Source organism: Salvelinus alpinus, chromosome 37 (genome assembly GCF_045679555.1).
Source record: "Salvelinus alpinus chromosome 37, SLU_Salpinus.1, whole genome shotgun sequence".
Taxonomy (NCBI): Eukaryota; Metazoa; Chordata; class Actinopteri; order Salmoniformes; family Salmonidae; genus Salvelinus; species Salvelinus alpinus.
Window position 1 is genome coordinate 7,580,834 of NC_092122.1, and position 19,412 is coordinate 7,600,245.

The following is a 19,412-nucleotide window of genomic DNA, read 5'->3' on the forward strand; positions in this document are numbered from 1 at the left end:
GAATCTGTGTACTTTTGACAATGGCTCTCTTGGCTGAACTTCCTGTCAGGGTATTGGGTGGTAGATCCCATTGTGAGAGAGGACTGAAATACAGGCTAGAGGTCAGTGTACCGTCAAAAGAGTTCTACGGGAGAGTTCTATGAAAGAGTTCATCAATGAAGATGGCCGTAGAGAACCTTTCAAAAAGGTGAATCTCTTTTTCAGTGTTATGGTCAGATTGACATCCACAGATGAATCCGAATATGAATGCTTCTTCCCTAGCGAGGTGGTACACGTACTCATCTACTGGGTCAAAAGGCTATGAAGAGAGAAATTCTTCACTTATAAATGCATCTTACATTGGGATAGTTAACTAGGCTTCTGAATAAAAGAAAGGTCTAACTCTATAAGAAACCGTGTGATTCAGATTCAAAGTGATTCCCTTTGTAGTGTGCAGATAATCAAGATACAGGGTACGTAAAATAAGAAAGGCCCACACCATAGTTACCAAACACAAACGCCACTGAGGGAGAAAATCTTACAGCTGAAAAAAATAAGAAAGTATAACCACAAATCAATAACACAAAGAAAAGAACAATCACTTGTGTTGGTTGAAGTAACAATGACAAAGGACACTGTGATGAGGGGTCTGCGTTGGGTCCCATTGGGCAGATGTCAATTCGATGCCCATTTCACTGTGGCTCAACGTAATTTCATTGAAACGACGTGGAAACAACATTGATTCAACCAGTCTGTGCCCAGTGGGGTGTGTCAGTGTTCCTGAGTCCTGTGGAACTGCGTAGGAGTGAGAGGAAAAAAAGAGCCTGAATGACCGACACAAAAGTGGAGTGAGTGAAAGAAAGAAAGAGAGAAAACATGGTATATTTGGAACAATTAGAGAGATGAAGAATGTGAAGAAACACTGCTGTGGATTTTTCCCATGACTGAGTATAAAGCTTTTTTCAGAGCTACAGGGTTCTATGTTAGACTTCCCATTCCCTCTTCCTGGGGTAACTAGCAAATCTTCTGATGGGTTTGTGTGTGTGTGAGTGTGTGTTTGCCTCCATGCGTGTGTGTGTGAGCACACTCTGTATCAACACTGACCCTCCTCTCCCCAGTCCTCAGTCCTCAGTCCCCAGTCCTCATCCTCGCTCCCTGAGAACCAACACAGAGCGGACACAGCTTTTTCCCGCACTTTCATCTCATTGTCCTCAGGAGCTAGTGTTTGTATTGTCTATTCAGTACCGTCCACTTTGTACACCTTGGTTCTGTGGGTGCAGACCACTAGTATGGCCGGCTGTGTCTTGAGGCTGGCAGTGGGGTCAGTGTTCTGTGGGTCCGTATTGCGGTGTGGAAACCTGATCCAATATAATACGTGTGTAAAACAAATCTCACCCCTCCCTCATCCTCAGCTTGCCCTCCCTCCCTCCCTCCCTCCACCCTGTTTTCTTTAGGCACATGTTACTCCAAACTTCTACAGTGTTGTGTCTAAGTGATTTGCTGGCAACCAAATATCAGGGGCTGCGTCTCAAACAACACCCCAATCCCTGTATAGTGCACTATTTTTGGCCAGCTACTGCACTACATGGGGAATAGGGTATAATTTCTGACATGAGACAGAAAGTCTAGTTGGGAGAGGGTATGAGTTTGGATAAATGTTCCGTTTCCTGATCTTCAAGGGTCAAAGATAATCCTCTCACTCCAGCTCCTCCTCCCTTTTCTCCGCAGTCTCTGATTGCTCGGCCACTTCCTCTGCAAGCCCCGTCTCTTCCCCTTCCGTCTCCTCTCCCTGGCCATCTATTGGCTCCTCCTTGCTGGCTGGCTCCTCCTCCTCGTGGATGGCTGTGATTGGCTCTGCGGGGTTGCTGAGGCAGTTAGGCGCCTCTCTGTCCGGCGTGTCCTGGGTTTCCGAGGCGATGACTCTCTTCCACATTTCGTGGTTGTCCAGAAGGTGCTGAGTGATGGGACAGAACACTCTCCTCCTGCTCTCCTTAAGCTTCACCACGTGCTTCTCTATAGGGAAGAAAACAATTCCTCAGAACAAAACCTACGACATATCTGTCCCCTTATACTGTACATGCAAACCCTTATCATACAACCTCTGGACAGGGGTTACAAAGCAGGGTCTGATAACCTGGGCAGACCAAATACCCTTAAGGCAGACCAAGTAGCCTCGTGTATATGAGGCTTCTGTATCTACTACTAATTATAAACCGGGTAGTTTGGGTCCTGGATGCTTATTGGATGACTTGGTTTACTTGTTTACTGTTCTATTAATGTTGGTGAGCAGTGTATAATAGCATTAAGGCACCACAGGTGTTTGTGATATATTGCCAATATACCATGGCTAAGGGCTGTATCCAGGCAATCCGCTTTGCATCATGCCAATATACCACACCACCTTGGGCCTTATTGCTTAAATCCACTACATGTATTATCAATCGGCACTATGTCAACAACTCAATACCTGGGCCATTTCAAGCTGAGCTTTGATTTCAACAGGTTCCTGTTAACTGACTTCTTTCAACTCAAAGAAGTTCAACATGAACGTCAACATGCTCTTACGGGAACTCTCAGAGCTCGTCGACACATCCTCCTCTGTTGTATCCTCCTCTTCCTCCTCTGTCTCTCGTTCCCCCACCTCCTCTTCCTCCTCTCCCTCCTTCCTCCGTGCGTCGGCGGGGTCGACCCAGTTCCCCGGCATGAGGGCGGCGGAGTCGTAGGAGGAACAGAGCGGACCCACGATGTGCGTGATGAAGGACTCCTGGAGCTTGGCGAGCTGTGGCGCAGAGCGGTCCATGAAGGGGCTGATGGGAAGGCCCAGACTCGACTCCTCATCGCCCTGAGGAGTGGTGCAGTATGGGTAAACATGGCAGAATGTTAGATATAAGTGTCTGAAAACCCACCTCTTCACAAAGTAATTTTATTAATCCCACAGCACCTCCCTCTCACACACCACCCCCCCCCCCCCCCCCCCCCAGAAACCCCAGAAAAACTTGCCTTTATTAAACACATGTGCTTGTCTTTTCATACTACTACTGACTTTGCTGATAGCTACTTTACTGAGAAGAAATGTACTCACAATGACTGTGACCAGTTGAAGTCGGAAGTTTACATACACTTAGGTTGGAGTCATTAAAACTTGTTTTTCAACCACTCCACAAATTTCTTGTTAACAAACTATAGTTTTGGCAAGTCGGTTAGGACATCTACTTTGTGCATGACACAAGTCATTTTTCCAACAATTGTTTACAGACAGATTATTTCACTGTATCACAATTCCAGTGGGTCAGACGTTTACATACACTAAGTTGACTGTGACTTTAAACAGCTTGGAAAATTCCAGAAAATTATGTCATGGTTTTAGAAGCTTCTGATAGGCTAATTGACATCATTTGAGTCAATTGGAGGTGTACCTGTGGATGTATTTCAAGGCCTACCTTCAAACTCAGTGCCTCTTTGCTTGACATCATGGGAAAATGAAAAGAAATCAGCCAAGAGCTCAGAAAAACAATTGGAGACCTCCACAAGTCTGGTTCATCCTTGGGAGCAATTTCCAAATGCCTGAATGTACCACATTCATCAGTACAAACAATAGTACGCAAGTATAAACACCATGGGACAACGCAGCCGTCATACCGTTCAGGAAGGAGACTGGTTCTGTCTCCTAGAGATGAATGTACTTTGGTGCGAAAAGTGCAAATCAATCCCAGAACAACAGCAAAGGACCTTGTGAAGATGCTGGAGGAAACGGGTACAAAGGTATCTATATCCACAGTAAAACGAGTCTTATATCAACATAACCTGAAAGGCTGCTCAGCAAGGAAGAAGCCACTGCTCCAAAACCGCCATAAAAAAGCCAGACTACGGTTTGCAACTGCACATGGGGACAAAGATCGTACTTTTTGGAGAAATGTCCTCTGGTCTGATGAAACACAAATAGAACTGTTTGGCAATAATTACCATCGTTATGTTTGGAGGAAAAAGGGGGAGGCTTGCAAGCCGAAGAACACCATCCCAACCGTGAAGCACGGGGGTGGCAGCATCATGTTGTGGGGGTGCTTTTTTGCAGGAGGGACTGGTGCACTTCACAAAATAGATGGCATCATGAGGCAGGAAAATTATATGGATATATTGAAGCAACATCTCAAGACATCAGTCCGGAAGTTAAACCTTGGTCGCAAATGGGTCTTCCAAATGGACAATGACCCCAAGCATACTTCCAAAGTTGTGGCAAATGGCTTAAGTACAACAAAGTTAAGGTATTGGAGTGGCCATCACAAAGCCCTGACTTCAATCCTGTAGAACATTTGTCGGCCGAACTGAAAAAGCGTGTGCGAGCTAGGAGGCCTACAAACCTGACTCAGTTACACCAGCACTGTCAGAAGGAATGGGCCAAAATTGACTCAACTTATTGTGGGAAGGTTGTGGAATGCTACCTGAAACGTTTGACCCAAGTTAAACAATTTAAAGACAATGCTACCAAATGAAAGTGGTGATCCTAACTGACCTAAGACAGGGGATTTTTACTAGGATGAAATGTCAGGAATTGTGAAAAACTGATATTAAATGTATTTGGCTAAGGTGTATGTACATTTCCAACTTCAACTGTATGGTTGTCTCACCTAGCTATCTTAAAATAAATGCAGTGCACTAACTAAGTCGCTTTGGGTAAGCACTTCTGCTGAATGACTAATGCAAATATAATATGAATTACCATTTGACACTATCTGAGGAAAGTCAGTCAATCAATCAACCAGCCAATGATATGAGGGAAATTGGAATCAAATGCACCGAGGGAGTCACAGCTGAGGTACTAATACACAGAGAGAAAAATGACCGTCAGAAATGATGTAAAACCACATTCAACTGCATTCCAAAACATATCAACATTTGTAACTCTCTCATTTTGTTCACCAGCCAGTCTCAGTCTCTAAGTGGTAAACCAACAGCAACCACCAGCACTCAGAGCCTGTGGGATTAACTACTGAATAATCAAAGCTTCAAACTGGGTCAAGAACGTAAACAGCAAAAGGCACACGTCTATCTAGCTAGAGGAAGCCTACAAGTTAATCTATAGGTCCAGTATTGGCTGACTGACAAGATCATGTATATGCATGTATAGTAAAGTGATTTATAGCAGGATACATATATATGTGTCTGTTGACGTCAGGGGCTTATACACTCGAAGTGGACCGCAGCAGGCAAGGTCTCATGTTGCCATAGTAACCAGCAGAGCTTTTGCCAGTCAGTGCAGTGGACTGAAATTAGTGTCTGAAGTGAAGAGGGAGAGAAAGAGGGGAAAAAGAGAAAGAGAGGTGCTACTCTAGAGTAGAGGGGCGTATTGAACCATCAAAACGTCTTCTAAAGACAGGTGTCAAGGAGATGGTAAAGTTACAACTTAACCACTGATACAGGGTCAGATCTTTAAGATGTTTTTACTGCGTTAATGGTCAGCGTTAGGATTTTGGGTATACTATTACTGACCCTGGTGTGTTTGTTCTTCGTGTGCATGTCTTGAGGCATAGTTCACTGTGATCTGATGTGTTGCTGCTGTATCTCTGTCTGTGTGAATGACGACTGTCACTAATGACACAAGTACATCAGCTAAACTGCAGTACAATAACACTTCCTCTCTCTCTTTCTCCTCCCTCTATTTTCCTCTCTCTCTCTCTCTCTCTCTCTCTCTCTCTCTCTCTCTCTCTCTCTCTCTCTCACATCCCTCTCTCTCTCCTCCCTCTCTCTCTCCTCCCTCTATTTTCCTCTCTCTCTCTCTCCTCCCTCTATTTTCCTCTCTCTCTCTCTCACATCCCTCTCTCTCTCCTCCCTCTATTTTCCTCTCTCTCTCTCTCTCTCCTCCCTCTATTTCCCTCTCTCTCTCTCTCACATCCCTCTCTCTCTCCTCCCTCTATTTCCCTCTCTCTCTCTCTCACATCCCTCTCTCTCTCCTCCCTCTATTTTCCTCTCTCTCTCTCTCTCTCTCTCTCCCTCTCTCTCTCCTCCCTCTATTTTCCTCTCTCTCTCTCTCTCTCACATCCCTCTCTCTCTCCTCCCTCTATTTTCCTCTCTCTCTCTCTCTCCTCCCTCTCTTTCTCCTCCCTCTATTTCCCTCTCTCTCTCTCTCTCACATCTCTCTCTCTCTCTCTCTCTCTCTCTCTCTCTCTCTCCTCCCTCTCCTCCTCTCTCTCTCTCTCTCTCCTCCCTCTCTCTCTCCTCCCTCTATTTCCCTCTCTCTCTCTCTCACATCCCTCTCTCTCTCATCCCTCTATTTTCCTCTCTCTCTCTCTCCTCCCTCTCTTTCTCCTCCCTCTATTTCCCTCTCTCTCTCTCTCACATCCCTCTCTCTCTCCTCCCTCTATTTCCCTCTCTCTCTCTCTCTCTCTCTCTCACATCCCTCTCTTTCTCCTCCCTCTATTTCCCTCTCTCTCTCTCACATCCCTCTCTCTCTCCTCCCTCTATTTTCCTCTCTCTCTCTCTCTCCTCCCTCTATTTCCCTCTCTTTCTCCTCCCTGTCTCTCTCTCTCTCTCTCCTCCCTGTCTTTCCCACTCCCTCTTTTACTTCCCTGTCTTTCTATCTCTCCCTCCCTCCCCTTTATCTCTCTCTCTCTCTCTCTCTCTTCCTCCCTCTCCCTCCAAGGACGCAAGCAGATTTGACATTTGAACGACGGTTTGGGTTTCACCATTGAGTGAGATCAGGCTTTGAAGAGACAGACAGACAAAAACAAGATGACTGCGCTGTCAATCAGAGTGGCACCGACTATAACCTACACTCTTGGTGCTCCTGCCACTGTAGAGTGACACATTGTGTCAATACATCAGCACTCTCCATTCCAAGTGACAATCTAATCGTCTCTCCATCAATGCCAGGTCCCCATTTTGAATAGATGGTACATTATGCAGTACATTGCCTGCATACAAGGATGGCTTCTTCAATGAATGTGTGTTGATGGGTGTCACATCGACATTACTGACAAAGAAACAGAGGAACAAAAGTACTTCTACATTTCATATTATTTCTCACAGTCTATCAATGGTCAATGAATAGAATGCTGTTTCTCAAACCTCTCATTGAGTTCCCCCCCCAACCAATCCACATATTATATGGTCAACTAATCATCAAGCGCCTCATTAGTTCAACGTGTCAGTTCTGAAATACATCAAATACATGGACTGACTTGGGGTACCTGAGGATAGATTTGGGAAACACTGGCATAGAATATTCTAGAAGTGGTAGACCCAGTACGGCCACGATTCCACACTTCACATCAGAGAACTTTGATTTGAATGGGAGTACGCATTGGTTCTACCTATTCTGATGATGGGAATCGTATTAACGGCCATTGTTTACGGTTCATTCTGGTCGATTCTGGGACAAGAAGAGCACTCCTTCAAGGGGTGAATGGGAGTCAATTGGGCGCTAGTTCAAAAGCCAAACATAAGCATGAATTACGTGAACAATAAGTACAACATTACAAATCTTTCCGAGATGTGAGATAATTAACTTTGTCTCTGCAATATCGTACAGCTTTGGAATCGTGACATTACATACTTTTGATAAAAATAGGCAGGTTTCTCGACTCATACGCTGACATTTAGAAGGGATTGCATGACGATTAGCTTAGCAACCACGTGACACAGCATGACAACATGAACGAGATTGGTCGACAGTCTGCTGGGTGGGGCATTATTACGTTCCTCCATTCATTGCCCAGCGGGATTCCTATCACCTCCTTTCTGTAATATATCTGCCTACACGCTGATCGTTCTCTGACCACTTAGAGTCTCTCTTCCTGATCAGCGGTGTGGTTGATAGGCACCCGTCCGTCTCTGACCAATGAGCAGCACTGTTACTGGAGAGTGGGGGGGGGGGGGGAGTGCACGAGACAACAACAACAAGGCAACTGCATACATGTCGTCCCCCACAAATGATGCAGCGCCCCCCTCGGACCTATCATTGTAATTTTGTAAATGTCGGATCTCCATGGCAAGATGCATCATTCACCTAATTTCCTCACTAAGGATCAATGACGTTTATTTAATTCAATTCAGGTCACCCTAGCGGTGGCTACTGCTGGCTAGCATGAGGACGAAAAGGGCGGTTTTCTGGGAAAACTAGCAGTATTTCAGTCTTCTCGATGGAGCAGTGTGGATAAAGGTCAAATTTGGAGAACAGTGGCATATTCTATTCCTGCATTGAGGTATGTTTTCTGACGGATATCTCATGTCTTAATGTAATGATTGCACTCTGACCCCAGTGTAGCTGTGTAAACAAGCGTAACAGTAGGGTCAGTATCTTCTGGCAAACCTACACCTAATAGATGTACCTGTTTGTAGACCTTTTTGATGATGCCCTCGGTCCACTGTAGATGCAGGTCCTTGTGTTTCAAATCTAAATCAGTGGCTAGGGTGTAAGGGCTAGGGTGTAGGGGCTAGTGATCGATTTGGATCTCACTTGTTCATAGAACTCATTGACGATGCCCTCGGTCCACTGTAGATGCAGGTCCTTGTGTTTCAGTGGGCCGTTGATGTCCGCCAGTTTGATGCACATCTGACACACCAGCAACCGGTCGTTCTCATTGGACCAGTCAATGCCCGAGCAGCCATCATCACCCACCTAGAGAGAAGCAAGGGTTAAATGAATCTCAAATGTCTTTCCTCGCGTCCTCACATCCTCTACCCCTACCTCCTTTCAACCTATCAGAGAGAAGCGAGGAGAGCATAAGAGGAAAAGTTCTGAGTAAAAGAACCTCAGATCTTCTCCTACAGGCTTGTTCCTGACATACTGTAAGTTTGTCAACCATCAGAGAAAATGACAGAGCGCTTCAGTCCATTCAGCTGTAGATACGCTGTACATCAAAGAGAAATGTATTTATTAGAAGCTCATGACCGTCGGTTCTGTTTACCTTGGCGTTGAACTCTGCCAGGAAGTCAAAGTGTTTCTTCAGGTCGGTGGCGAGGATGGCCTCGATGACCAGGAAGCGGAAGCGTTTGAACTCCACATGCTCCAGGTTGCCCAGGAAGTTGTACTCTGGCTGGGACATGAACAGGTTCCAGGCCGACGCAGCGTGGTGGTTCTCTAACACAGAGCGGTCGTTATATAGCACGGCCTACAGGGGGAGACAGAGAGCAACGTGTCACTCATTAGTTATCATTGGTGCATCTCAGTGGACCCTTTGTCTTCCTCCATTTATCTCTTCAGTGATCTGAGAAGAACACAAGATATGAAAGTATTAGTGGTGGACTTTGCTTTCACCTTTCCAGTTCCTTTCGTTAGATTCATTCATCCAACCATCCATCAATCCATCCATCCTCTCCCTCTTCTTCCTCCCTCCTTCCCTCTATCCCTTCATACCTGAGGAGCGCTAGTTGCCACGAGGAAGGCGTTGGTCCGTCCAGGGTGGTCGTAGTCGTGCATGGCTGCAGCCACATACAGAGCCATGAGCTCCAGGGATGGGATGAGGCCAGACAGACATCCATAACCCTCCTCCATCACCGCAGACATCTTAGAAACCAGGAACCCTGTATGGCCTATATGGCTGGGGTTGAGGAGCCCACTGTCAGAGTCTGGGGACACACACACAGGGATAGAAGGGTCAGAGAGATAGATACACAGGTAAATGAGGTGAGGGGTGCTGGGCATTGTCGTAACAAATCGGAAACTTTAGTACAAAACACTTGGGTCAACGGGTGTAATCTGTATGTGCGTGCGTGTGTGTCTGTGTGCTAATGTGCGGGCAATTGTGTGTATGGGATGACATGAGCTTCAGAAAACAACATGACTGACAGACAGCCAGCCACCCTGCCCTAGACAGACATCAGACCCCAGGCATCAGAGTAGGCCATCTGCCAGCCCAGTCAGACAGGTTGTGTAAAGAACAAACAGGTCACGATCAGCGTGTTGACATTGGTGTCTGTTCCTCTGACTGGAGGAGATAGGCTTCTATGGAACAGCTCCACTTAGAGAACGAGAGGTAAAATAACTGCCGGTGACCATGAACTAACGGTTATCCAATCTCACTGGAAACACTGTTCTGGGAACTTCCACAGCCTCCAGTCTGCAAACTGTACGGCTGATGTTAGACAATATTATGCCATTTGACATAAGCTACTGATGTGGTTGGTGTGTATGAATGAATATACAGTAGCTAAATGAGCCTCAGAAGGACTAGGTTTGCCTGGCTACCATCAGCAACAGGCTTACAACAGTAGGCTTATAGACACAAATCAAATCAAATCAAATTTTATTTGTCACATACACATGGTTAGCAGATGTTAATGCGAGTGTAGCAAAATGCTTGTGCTTCTAGTTCTGACAATGCAGTAATAACCAACAAGTAATCTAACCTAACAATTCCACAACTACTACCTTATACACACAAGTGTAAAGGGATAAAGAATATGTACATAAAGATATATGAATGAGTGATGGTACAGAACGGCATAGGCAAGATGCAGTAGATGGTATAGTGTACAGTCTATACACATGAGATGAGTAATGTAGGGTATATAAACATAAAGTGGCATAGTTTAAAGTGGCTAGTGATACATGTATTACATAAAGATGGCAAGATGCAGTAGATGATATAGAGTACAGTATATACATATACAAATGAGATGAGTAATGTAGGGTATGTAAACATTATATTAAGTGGCATTGTTTAAAGTGGCTAGTGGTACATTTTTACATAATTTCCATCAATTCCCATTATTAAAGTGGCTGGAGTTGAGTCAGTATGTTGGCAGCGGCCACTAAATGTTAGTGGTGGCTGTTTAACAGTCTGATGGCCTTGAGATAGAAGCTGTTTTTCAGTCTCTCGGTCCCTGCTTTGATGCACCTGTACTGACCTCGCCTTCTGGATGATAGCGGGGTGAACAGGCAGTGGCTTGGGTGGTTGTTGTCCTTGATGATCTTTATGGCCTTCCTGTGACATCGGGTGGTGTAGGTGTCCTGGAGGGCAGGTAGTTTGTCCCCGGTGGTGCGTTGTGCAGACCTTACTACCCTCTGGAGAGCCTTACGGTTGTGGGCGGAGCAGTTGCCGTACCAGGCGGTGATACAGCCCGACAGGATGCTCTCGATTGTGCATCTGTAGAAGTTTGTGAGTGCTTTTGGTGACAAGCCGAATTTCTTCAGCCTCCTGAGGTTGAAGAGGCGCTGCTGCGCCTTCTTCACAACGCTGTCTGTGTGGGTGGACCAATTCAGTTTGTCCGTGATGTGTACACCGAGGAACTTAAAACTTTCCACCTTCTCCACTATTGTCCCATCGATGTGGATAGGGGGGTGCTCCCTCTGCTGTTTCCTGAAGTCCACAATCATCTCCTTTGTTTTGTTGACGTTGAGTGTGAGGTTATTTTCCTGACACCACACTCCGAGGGCCCTCACCTCCTCCCTGTAGGCTGTCTCGTCGTTGTTGGTAATCAAGCCTACCACTGTAGTGTCGTCCGCAAACTTGATGATTGAGTTGGAGGCGTGCATGGCCACGCAGTCGTGGGTGAACAGGGAGTACAGGAGAGGGCTCAGAACGCACCCTTGTGGGGCCCCGGTGTTGAGGATCAGCGGGGTGGAGATGTTGTTACCTACCCTCACCACCTGGGGGCGGCCCGTCAGGAAGTCCAGGACCCCGTTGCACAGGGCGGGGTCGAGACCCAGGGTCTCGAGCTTGATGACGAGTTTGGAGGGTACTATGGTGTTAAATGCTGAGCTGTAGTCGATGAACAGCATTCTCACATAGGTATTCCTCTTGTCCAGATGGGTTAGGGCAGTGTGCAGTGTGGTTGCGATTGCGTCGTCTGTGGATATTAGCCTCAGTCAGAACACAAAGGAATGGAGAGTGGAGGAAGCGCGCGCACGCGTGTGTGTGTGGTTGTGTGTGTCAGTGCATGTGTGTATGCTTGTATTTGCACATGCGTGTGTGTGTCCTCACCAGAGTCTGAGCTGTGGTCTGTGAGGAGGTTGGGCAGGCCTGGCACGGCCTGGGTGGTGAGGTACCACACGGCATGGAGCACGTCAGTGGCATGGATCCTGTTGTGGTCTGCATGGGGAGGGAGAGCAGATGCCATCTGTAATACTAACTTAGTTCACTGGATGATAATGAGACCTCACAAACCATACAGAGACAGGTGGCGGTAGAGGGAACAGAACTAGTGCTGTGATTGCATTGAGAAAGCCAATACCTCCCTCTTGTGGATAGATTAGGCAGTGCTACCACCACCGCTGCACAGAGTTTCGTTCAAATGTTTTTGATATTCTCGAGTACTTGATGGAACTGTGTGTATTACAAAGCATATTCACAAAGAGGATTGATTGTAACGTTTGCTCACATGGGATGTCCCTGTATCCGTTCTCCAGAGCATGGAAATAGTTCACGAACTCCCTGACAGGAATCTTGAACGTCTCAAACAGTCCCGTGTCCTCAAACAGGCGGTAGGAAACCTGGAACACACATAGAACAACTGTTATCCCATCCACCAAGTTATTCTCTTCACACCTAAAGCTGTGATGCTGCTACGTGGGTCTTTCCACAAAATGAGTCCCGTTGATATTTTACCTTTATTTAACTATGGAAGTCAGTTAAGAACAACTTCTTATTTACAATGACGGCCTACCGGCAATCACAGCCAGATGTGATGCAGCCTGGATTCAAACCAGGGACTGCAGTGATGCCTCTTGCACTGAGATGCAGTGCCTTAGACCGCTGTGCCACTCAGGAGCCATTTTAAGTAGAAACTGTGCACCAATATTGAATTAAATGCCTGTTATATTAAACCAGGTGCACTTTAATATAGACCAAATGGGAAATTCAATAAATCTGATTGTTTTATATGATTAAAGATTTTCTGCAAAATTCAGCACTTTGAAATGTCCCTCTGTGTATAGCCGCGTGATAATTTTGGGTCGACAAGGAAAGGGTGGGTGGAGAAAGTTATTTTTCCCACGCTACAGATGGCTATATAGGTCAACTAATACAGGACTAGTAAAGGTCCAGTGCACACCCCCAGCACCCCTAATTCATGCGGCTATGCCTCTGTGCACCATATGTGACTTCTAGCAAGATTTTAATTAATTTAATCCCAAAATGTTCAGTATCATCGTAAAGCCGTAGTTATTTTGATGCTTTGATAAAGTAATTTCTAAAGCTTCTTATTTATTTCATGTGATTAGTGATTCATTTTAAGAAAAAAAAACCTGTCCCTCATTTTAAGGTCAGCCCTGTTACTTGAATTGAATTCTCGTTTTAATATGGTGAAACTATTCCTTTTAAATATTTGTTTCAAAAGACAAATGTAACATATAATAATCAAATCATAGTGTAAAAGCAGGTGAGCTGGTTCTACTCTTTCTGGTCATTTTCTGGTGTTTTGTGGTAGAAAACTGTGTAAACCAAGGCCCTACTGCTGTCTTGGTTTACAGTACACCGCAATCCCATTAACTTGTAACTCCTGTTTCAACCAGTAGATGGCAGTGTAATCCCATCCATATCGCACAGTGCTTTATTACAAGCATCACTCGATGCACACATCGGAGGAGCAGATTTCTCTATCTATCAAAGCCCCTCAGTTATGGAATAGCTGTTCCTGTCAGGTAAGAGGGACAGACACCATTGAGGCTTTTACATCACGTTTAAAACCCCACCTTTCTAGCTTGGCCTTTAACCAGTCACTGTTTTAACATCATCTTTGTTTTATATTCGTTTTATTCATACTTTTTACTGCTTCCTGTTTGCTTTAACTATTTTTCATAGCATTGTCGTAATGTATTTTCTTAATTGTGTTGCGATTTAAAATGCATTTTAAATTAAGTTTGATTTGAAGTCTGATCCATTCGCACTTGGTTCACAATGGACTGTTTTCACCGCAGTATTCTTACCTGTATACCTATCCCCTTACCTGAATAGGTCTGGAATTTTCTCACTTGGCTCTACAGTAGCTAACGTTACCTGGCTGAGGATGCAACCTAATTGACCGTGGGTCTTCTCCGGTCGAAGACTATCCTCACCTAGCTAAGTCTCACCTGTTCTCACCGGACTAAGGCTGTATCTATCCTTACCTGGCTGAGGATGCAGCCAGACTGTCAGTGTGTCTTCTCTGCCAGGTTGAAGATGTGCTGTTCTCACCTGTACTCACTGGTTCTTACCTAGCTAAGGCCTGTTCTCACCTGGCTGAGGCCTGTTCTCACCTGGCTGAGGCCTGTTCTCACCTGACTGAGGCCTGTTCTCACCTGACTGAGGCCTGTTCTCACCTGACTGAGGCCTGTTCTCACCTGGCTAAGGCCTGTTCTCACCTGGCTGAGGCCTGTTCTCACCTGGCTGAGGCCTGTTCTCACCTGACTGAGGCCTGTTCTCACCTGGCTGAGGCCTGTTCTCACCTGACTGAGGCCTGTTCTCACCTGGCTGAGGCCTGTTCTCACCTGGCTGAGGCCTGTTCTCACCTGGCTGAGGCCTGTTCTCACCTGGCTGAGGCCTGTTCTCACCTGGCTGAGGCCTGTTCTCACCTGGCTGAGGCCTGTTCTCACTTGGCTGAGGCCTGTTCTCACCTGACTGAGGCCTGTTCTCACCTGACTGAGGCCTGTTCTCACCTGGCTGAGGCCTGTTCTCACCTGGCTGAGACCTGTTCTCACCTGACTGAGGCCTGTTCTCACCTGGCTGAGGCCTGTTCTCACCTGACTGAGGCCTGTTCTCACCTGGCTGAGGCCTGTTCTCACCTGACTGAGGCCTGTTCTCACCTGACTGAGGCCTGTTCTCACCTGGCTGAGGCCTGTTCTCACCTGGCTGAGACCTGTTCTCACCTGGCTGAGACCTGTTCTCACCTGGCTGAGGCCTGTTCTCACCTGGCTGAGGCCTGTTCTCACCTGGCTGAGGCCTGTTCTCACCTGGCTGAGGCCTGTTCTCACCTGGCTGAGGATGCATCCTGATCGGCCGTGTGTTTTCTCCACCAGGTTGAAGATGGGGAAGTTCCAGTTGTTGAGTTGAGTCATCAGAGGATCCAGCTCTGGCATTACCAGAGGCTCTGGGGCCAGGATGGGCTGTGTGTCCTAGAGGTCAGGGGTCAGGATCAAGGGTAATTTCAAGTGGCTATGGGTAATAGTATGTTACAAGGTAGTGCACTGTATAGGGAAATAGGATGTTATTTGGTATTTGCTCTTCGAATCAAATGCATAATTTTATAATGTGTGAATAGATTGATATTGCAGCCATGAAATGTTTAGCATATTTGTAGACCCATTTTCATTCCACTCAATGCATTTCTATAGTGGAACCTACCTCTGGAGGTGGCAGTAGGGGGTGCAGGGCGATGCCCTCAGGCTGGTACGACCTACACCCGTCCTGGGTGTCTGAGGGCTTCTTGGCCCCCTCCCCGTCGTCCTCGTTCTGTGCAAAGTCACTGCTGTCACTGTGGTTGGTCTCGTAGGTGCTCTCATAGTCTGACGATGCCACTGCCGGGTCATCTTATAGGACAGGACAGATCAGGGTTCAGGGGTTAAATCAGGTGGTTGACACGCTCACAACGTGGCAGATATAAATCTAACACTAAGAAAGAAGACATATATGGAGAAGTAGAGAAGTGTCCTTTTACTGCTTACCAGGGTGGGGTATTATGTCCCCTTTGTCCATAGACCCCTCCCCATGGCTCAGCCTGCTGTACGGTCTACCACAGCTGAGAGAGGGGCAGAGGACAGACATGTATATCTCATGGGAGAGGAGAAAAGTGAACAAGTGGATAAGTGAAGAGTTAACTGCGTCAGTAGCGTGAGAGGAACCAAGGTCAGCTGTTCTAGCTGAACCAGGATCAACGACATTATTCCTCTCACCACAGCCAGATCCAGGGGTGGATATTTTGTATTTGTATTTATTACAGATCCCCATTACTTCCTGGGGTCCAGCAACATAAAGGCAGTTATATACCAAAACAAATGTTACATGACATTACATTTCATAAGACTTTTCACAACATATTAAGTGTGTGCCCTCAGGCCACTACTCTACAACCACATATCTACAATACAACATCCATGTGTAGGTGTGTGTAGAGTGCGTTTTTTATCACGTGTATCTGTATGCGTGTGTCTGTGCCTGTGTTTGTGTCTCTCCACAGTCCCCACTGTTCCATAAGGTGTATTTTTTATCTGTTTTTTAAATCTAATTCTACTGCTTGCATCAGTTACCTGATGTGGAATAGAGTTCCATGTAGTCATGGCTCTATGTAGTACTGTGCGCCTCCCATAGTCTGTTCTGGACTTGGGGATTGTGAAGAGAGACCTCTGGAGTCATGTCTTGTGGGGTATGCATAGGTGTCTGAGCTGTGTGCTAGTAGTTTCGGTACATTCAACATGTCAATACTTCTTACAAAAACAAGTAGTGATGAAGTCAACATCTCCTCTACTCTGTGCCCTGAGAGATTGACATGAATATTATTCAAATCAAATCACATTTTATTGGTCACATACACATGGTTAGCAGATGTTATTGGTCACATACACATGGTTAGCAGATGTTATTGGTCACATTCACATGGTTAGCAGATGTTATTGGTCACATGCACATGGTTAGCAGATGTTATTGGTCACATACACATGGTTAGCAGATGTTATTGGTCACATTCACATGGTTAGCAGATGGTTATTGGTCACATGCACATGGTTAGCAGATGTTATTGGTCACATACACATGGTTAGCAGATGTTATTGGTCACATTCACATGGTTAGCAGATGGTTATTGGTCACATGCACATGGTTAGCAGATGTTATTGTTCACATACACATGGTTAGCAGATGTTATTGGTCACATACACATGGTTAGCAGATGTTATTGTGAGTGTGGCGACATACTTATGCTTCTAGATCCGACAGTGCAGCAGTATCTAACAGGTAACATCGAACAATTCCACTACAAAATCTAATATCTAAGAATTTCGACAACAAAACCTAATACACACAATCTAGTTAAGGAATGAGATAAGAATATATAAGTATAAAATATATGGAGGAGCAGTGACAGAGAGGCTAAGATGCAACAGATAGTAAAGAATAGATAGTGAAGGATACAGTATACAGTTTATAGTACATATGAGATGAGTAATGCGAAATATGTAAACATTCTTAAAGTGACATTATTAAAGTGACTAGTGTTCCATTTATTAAAGTGGCCAATGATATCAAGTCTGTAGGTAGGCAGCCACTTCTCTGTGCTAGTGGTGGCTGTTTAACAATCTGATGGCCTTGAGATAGAAACTGTTTTTCAGTCTCTCTGTCCCAGCTTTGATACATCTGTACTGACCTCCCCTTCTGGATGGAAGCGGGGTGAACAGGTAGTGTCTCTGGTGGTTATTGTCCTTGATGATCTTTTTTGCCTTCCTGTGACATCGGGTGTTGTAGGTGTCCTGGAGGGAAGGTAGTTTGCCCCCAGTGATGCGTTGTGCAGACCGCACCAGCCTCTGGAGAGGCCTGCTGTTCTGGGTGGTGCAGTTGCCGTACCAGGCAGTGATACAGCCCGACAGGATCCTCTCAATTGTGCACCTGTTAAAGTCAGTGAGGGTTTTCGGTGACAAGCCACATTGTTTCTGCCTCCTGAGGTTGAAGAGGTGCTGTTGAAGAGGTGCCCTCTGCTGTTTCCTGAAGTCCACGATCATCTCTTTTGTTTTGCTGACATTGAGTAAGAGGTTATTTTCCTGACACCACACTCCGAGGGCCCTCACCTCCTCCCTGTAGGCTGCCTCGTTGTTGTTGGTAACCACTACCACTGTAGTGTCGTCTGCAAACTTGATGATTGATTTGGAGGCGTGCAGTCGTGGGTGAACAGGGAGTACAGGAGGGGGCTAAGAATGCCGCCTTGTGGGGCCCCAGTATTGAGGGTCAGTGGAGTGGAGATGTCGTTTCCGACCTTCACCACCTGGGGGCGGCCCGACAGGAAGTCCAGGACCCAGTTGCACAGGGCGGGGTCAAGACCCAGGGTCTCAAGCTTCATGAAGAGTTTAGAGGGTATTATGGTGTTGAATGCTGAGCTGTAGTCAATGAACAGTATTCTTACATAGGTATTCCTCTTGTCCAGATGGGATAGGAAAGTGTGCAGTGGGATGGCGATTGTATCGTCTGTGGACCTATTGGGGCGGTAAGCAAATTGGAGTGGGTCTAGTGTGACAGGTAGGGTGGAGGTGATAAGCTCCTTTACTAGTCTCTCAAAGCACTTCATGGTGACAGAAGTGAGTGCAACGGAGCGATAGTCATTTAGTTAAGTTACCTTAGCTTTCTTGGGAACAGGAACAATGGTGGCCATCTTGAAGCATGTGGAGACAGCAGACTGGGATAGGGATTGATTGAATATGTCCGTAAACACACCAGCTTTCTGGTTAGGAAAGGTTTTAATAGTCACAGTGGGTACAACATCTCCTATACACTTCCTTATAAACTCGCTCACCGAGTCAGCGTATACGTCAATGTTATTGCCTGAGGCTACCCAGAACATATCCCAGTCCACGTGATCGAAGCAATCTTGAAGCGTGGAATTGGTCAGACCAGCGTTGGATAGACCTAAGTATGGGCGCTTCCTGTTTTAGTGTCTGCCTATAGGAGGGGAGCAACAAGATGTAGTCATGGTCGGATTTGCTAAAAGAAGGGTGGGGAAGGGCCTTGTATGCATCGCGGAAGTTAGAGTAGCAATGGTCGAGCGTGTTACTAGCTCATGGACTGCAATCGATATGCTGATAGAATTTAGGTAGCCTTGTTCTCAAATTATCTTTGTTAAAATACTCCGCTACAATAAATGCAGCCTCAGGATATATGGTTTCCAGTTTGCATGAAGTCCAGTGAAGTTCCTTGATGGCTGTCTTGGTATTCGCTTACGGGTAGATATACACAGCTGTGACGAAAACCGAGGAGAGTTCTCTTGGGAGATAATACGGTTGGCATTTGATTGTGAGGAATTCTAGGTCAGGTGAACAAAAGGACTTGAGCTCTTGTCTGTTGTTACAATTACACCATGAGTCGTTAATCATGAAACATACACCCCCACCCTACCTTACCGGAGAGATATGTATTCCTGTCGGCATGATGCACTGAAAATCCTGTTGGCTGTACGGACTCCAACCGCATGTCCCCAGCTAGCCATGTCTCCGTGAAACAGAGTATGTTACAATCCCGGATATCTCTTTGGAAAGCAACTCTTGCCCTGATTTCGGCGACTTTGTTAACTAGGGACTGGAGTCCTTCTTTGTGGCACCTGACCACACGACTGGGCAGTAGTCCAGGTGTGACAAAACTAGGGCCTGTAGGACTTGCCTGGTTGATAGTGTGTTAAGAAGGCAGAGCAGCCTCCCGGGTGGCGCAGTGGTCTAGGGCACTGCATCGCAGTGCTAGCTGCGCCACCAGAGTCTCTGGGTTCGCGCCCAGGCTCTGTCGCAGCCGGCCGTGACCGGGAGGTCCGTGGGGCGACGCACAATTGGC

General features: G+C 46.2%; 1 protein-coding gene across 2 annotated transcripts in view; it reads right to left on the reverse strand.

The window, feature by feature from the left end:
* Positions 1-1,421: 1,421 nt before the first annotated feature.
* Positions 1,422-19,412, reverse strand: part of LOC139565831 (cGMP-inhibited 3',5'-cyclic phosphodiesterase 3A-like) — an 84,454-nt gene continuing 66,463 nt past the window's right edge. For both annotated transcript variants that reach the window (XM_071386437.1, XM_071386436.1), the window contains 10 exons: positions 15,557-15,630; positions 15,237-15,421; positions 14,867-15,007; positions 12,298-12,409; positions 11,901-12,008; positions 9,332-9,543; positions 8,883-9,086; positions 8,432-8,593; positions 2,545-2,821; positions 1,422-1,992 (listed from right to left, as the gene is read on the reverse strand). In XM_071386437.1, the coding sequence (XP_071242538.1) occupies positions 1,676-1,992; positions 2,545-2,821; positions 8,432-8,593; positions 8,883-9,086; positions 9,332-9,543; positions 11,901-12,008; positions 12,298-12,409; positions 14,867-15,007; positions 15,237-15,421; positions 15,557-15,630 (1,792 nt within the window). In that variant the 3' untranslated portion in view covers positions 1,422-1,675. The remainder of the gene's footprint in view (positions 1,993-2,544; positions 2,822-8,431; positions 8,594-8,882; positions 9,087-9,331; positions 9,544-11,900; positions 12,009-12,297; positions 12,410-14,866; positions 15,008-15,236; positions 15,422-15,556; positions 15,631-19,412) is intronic.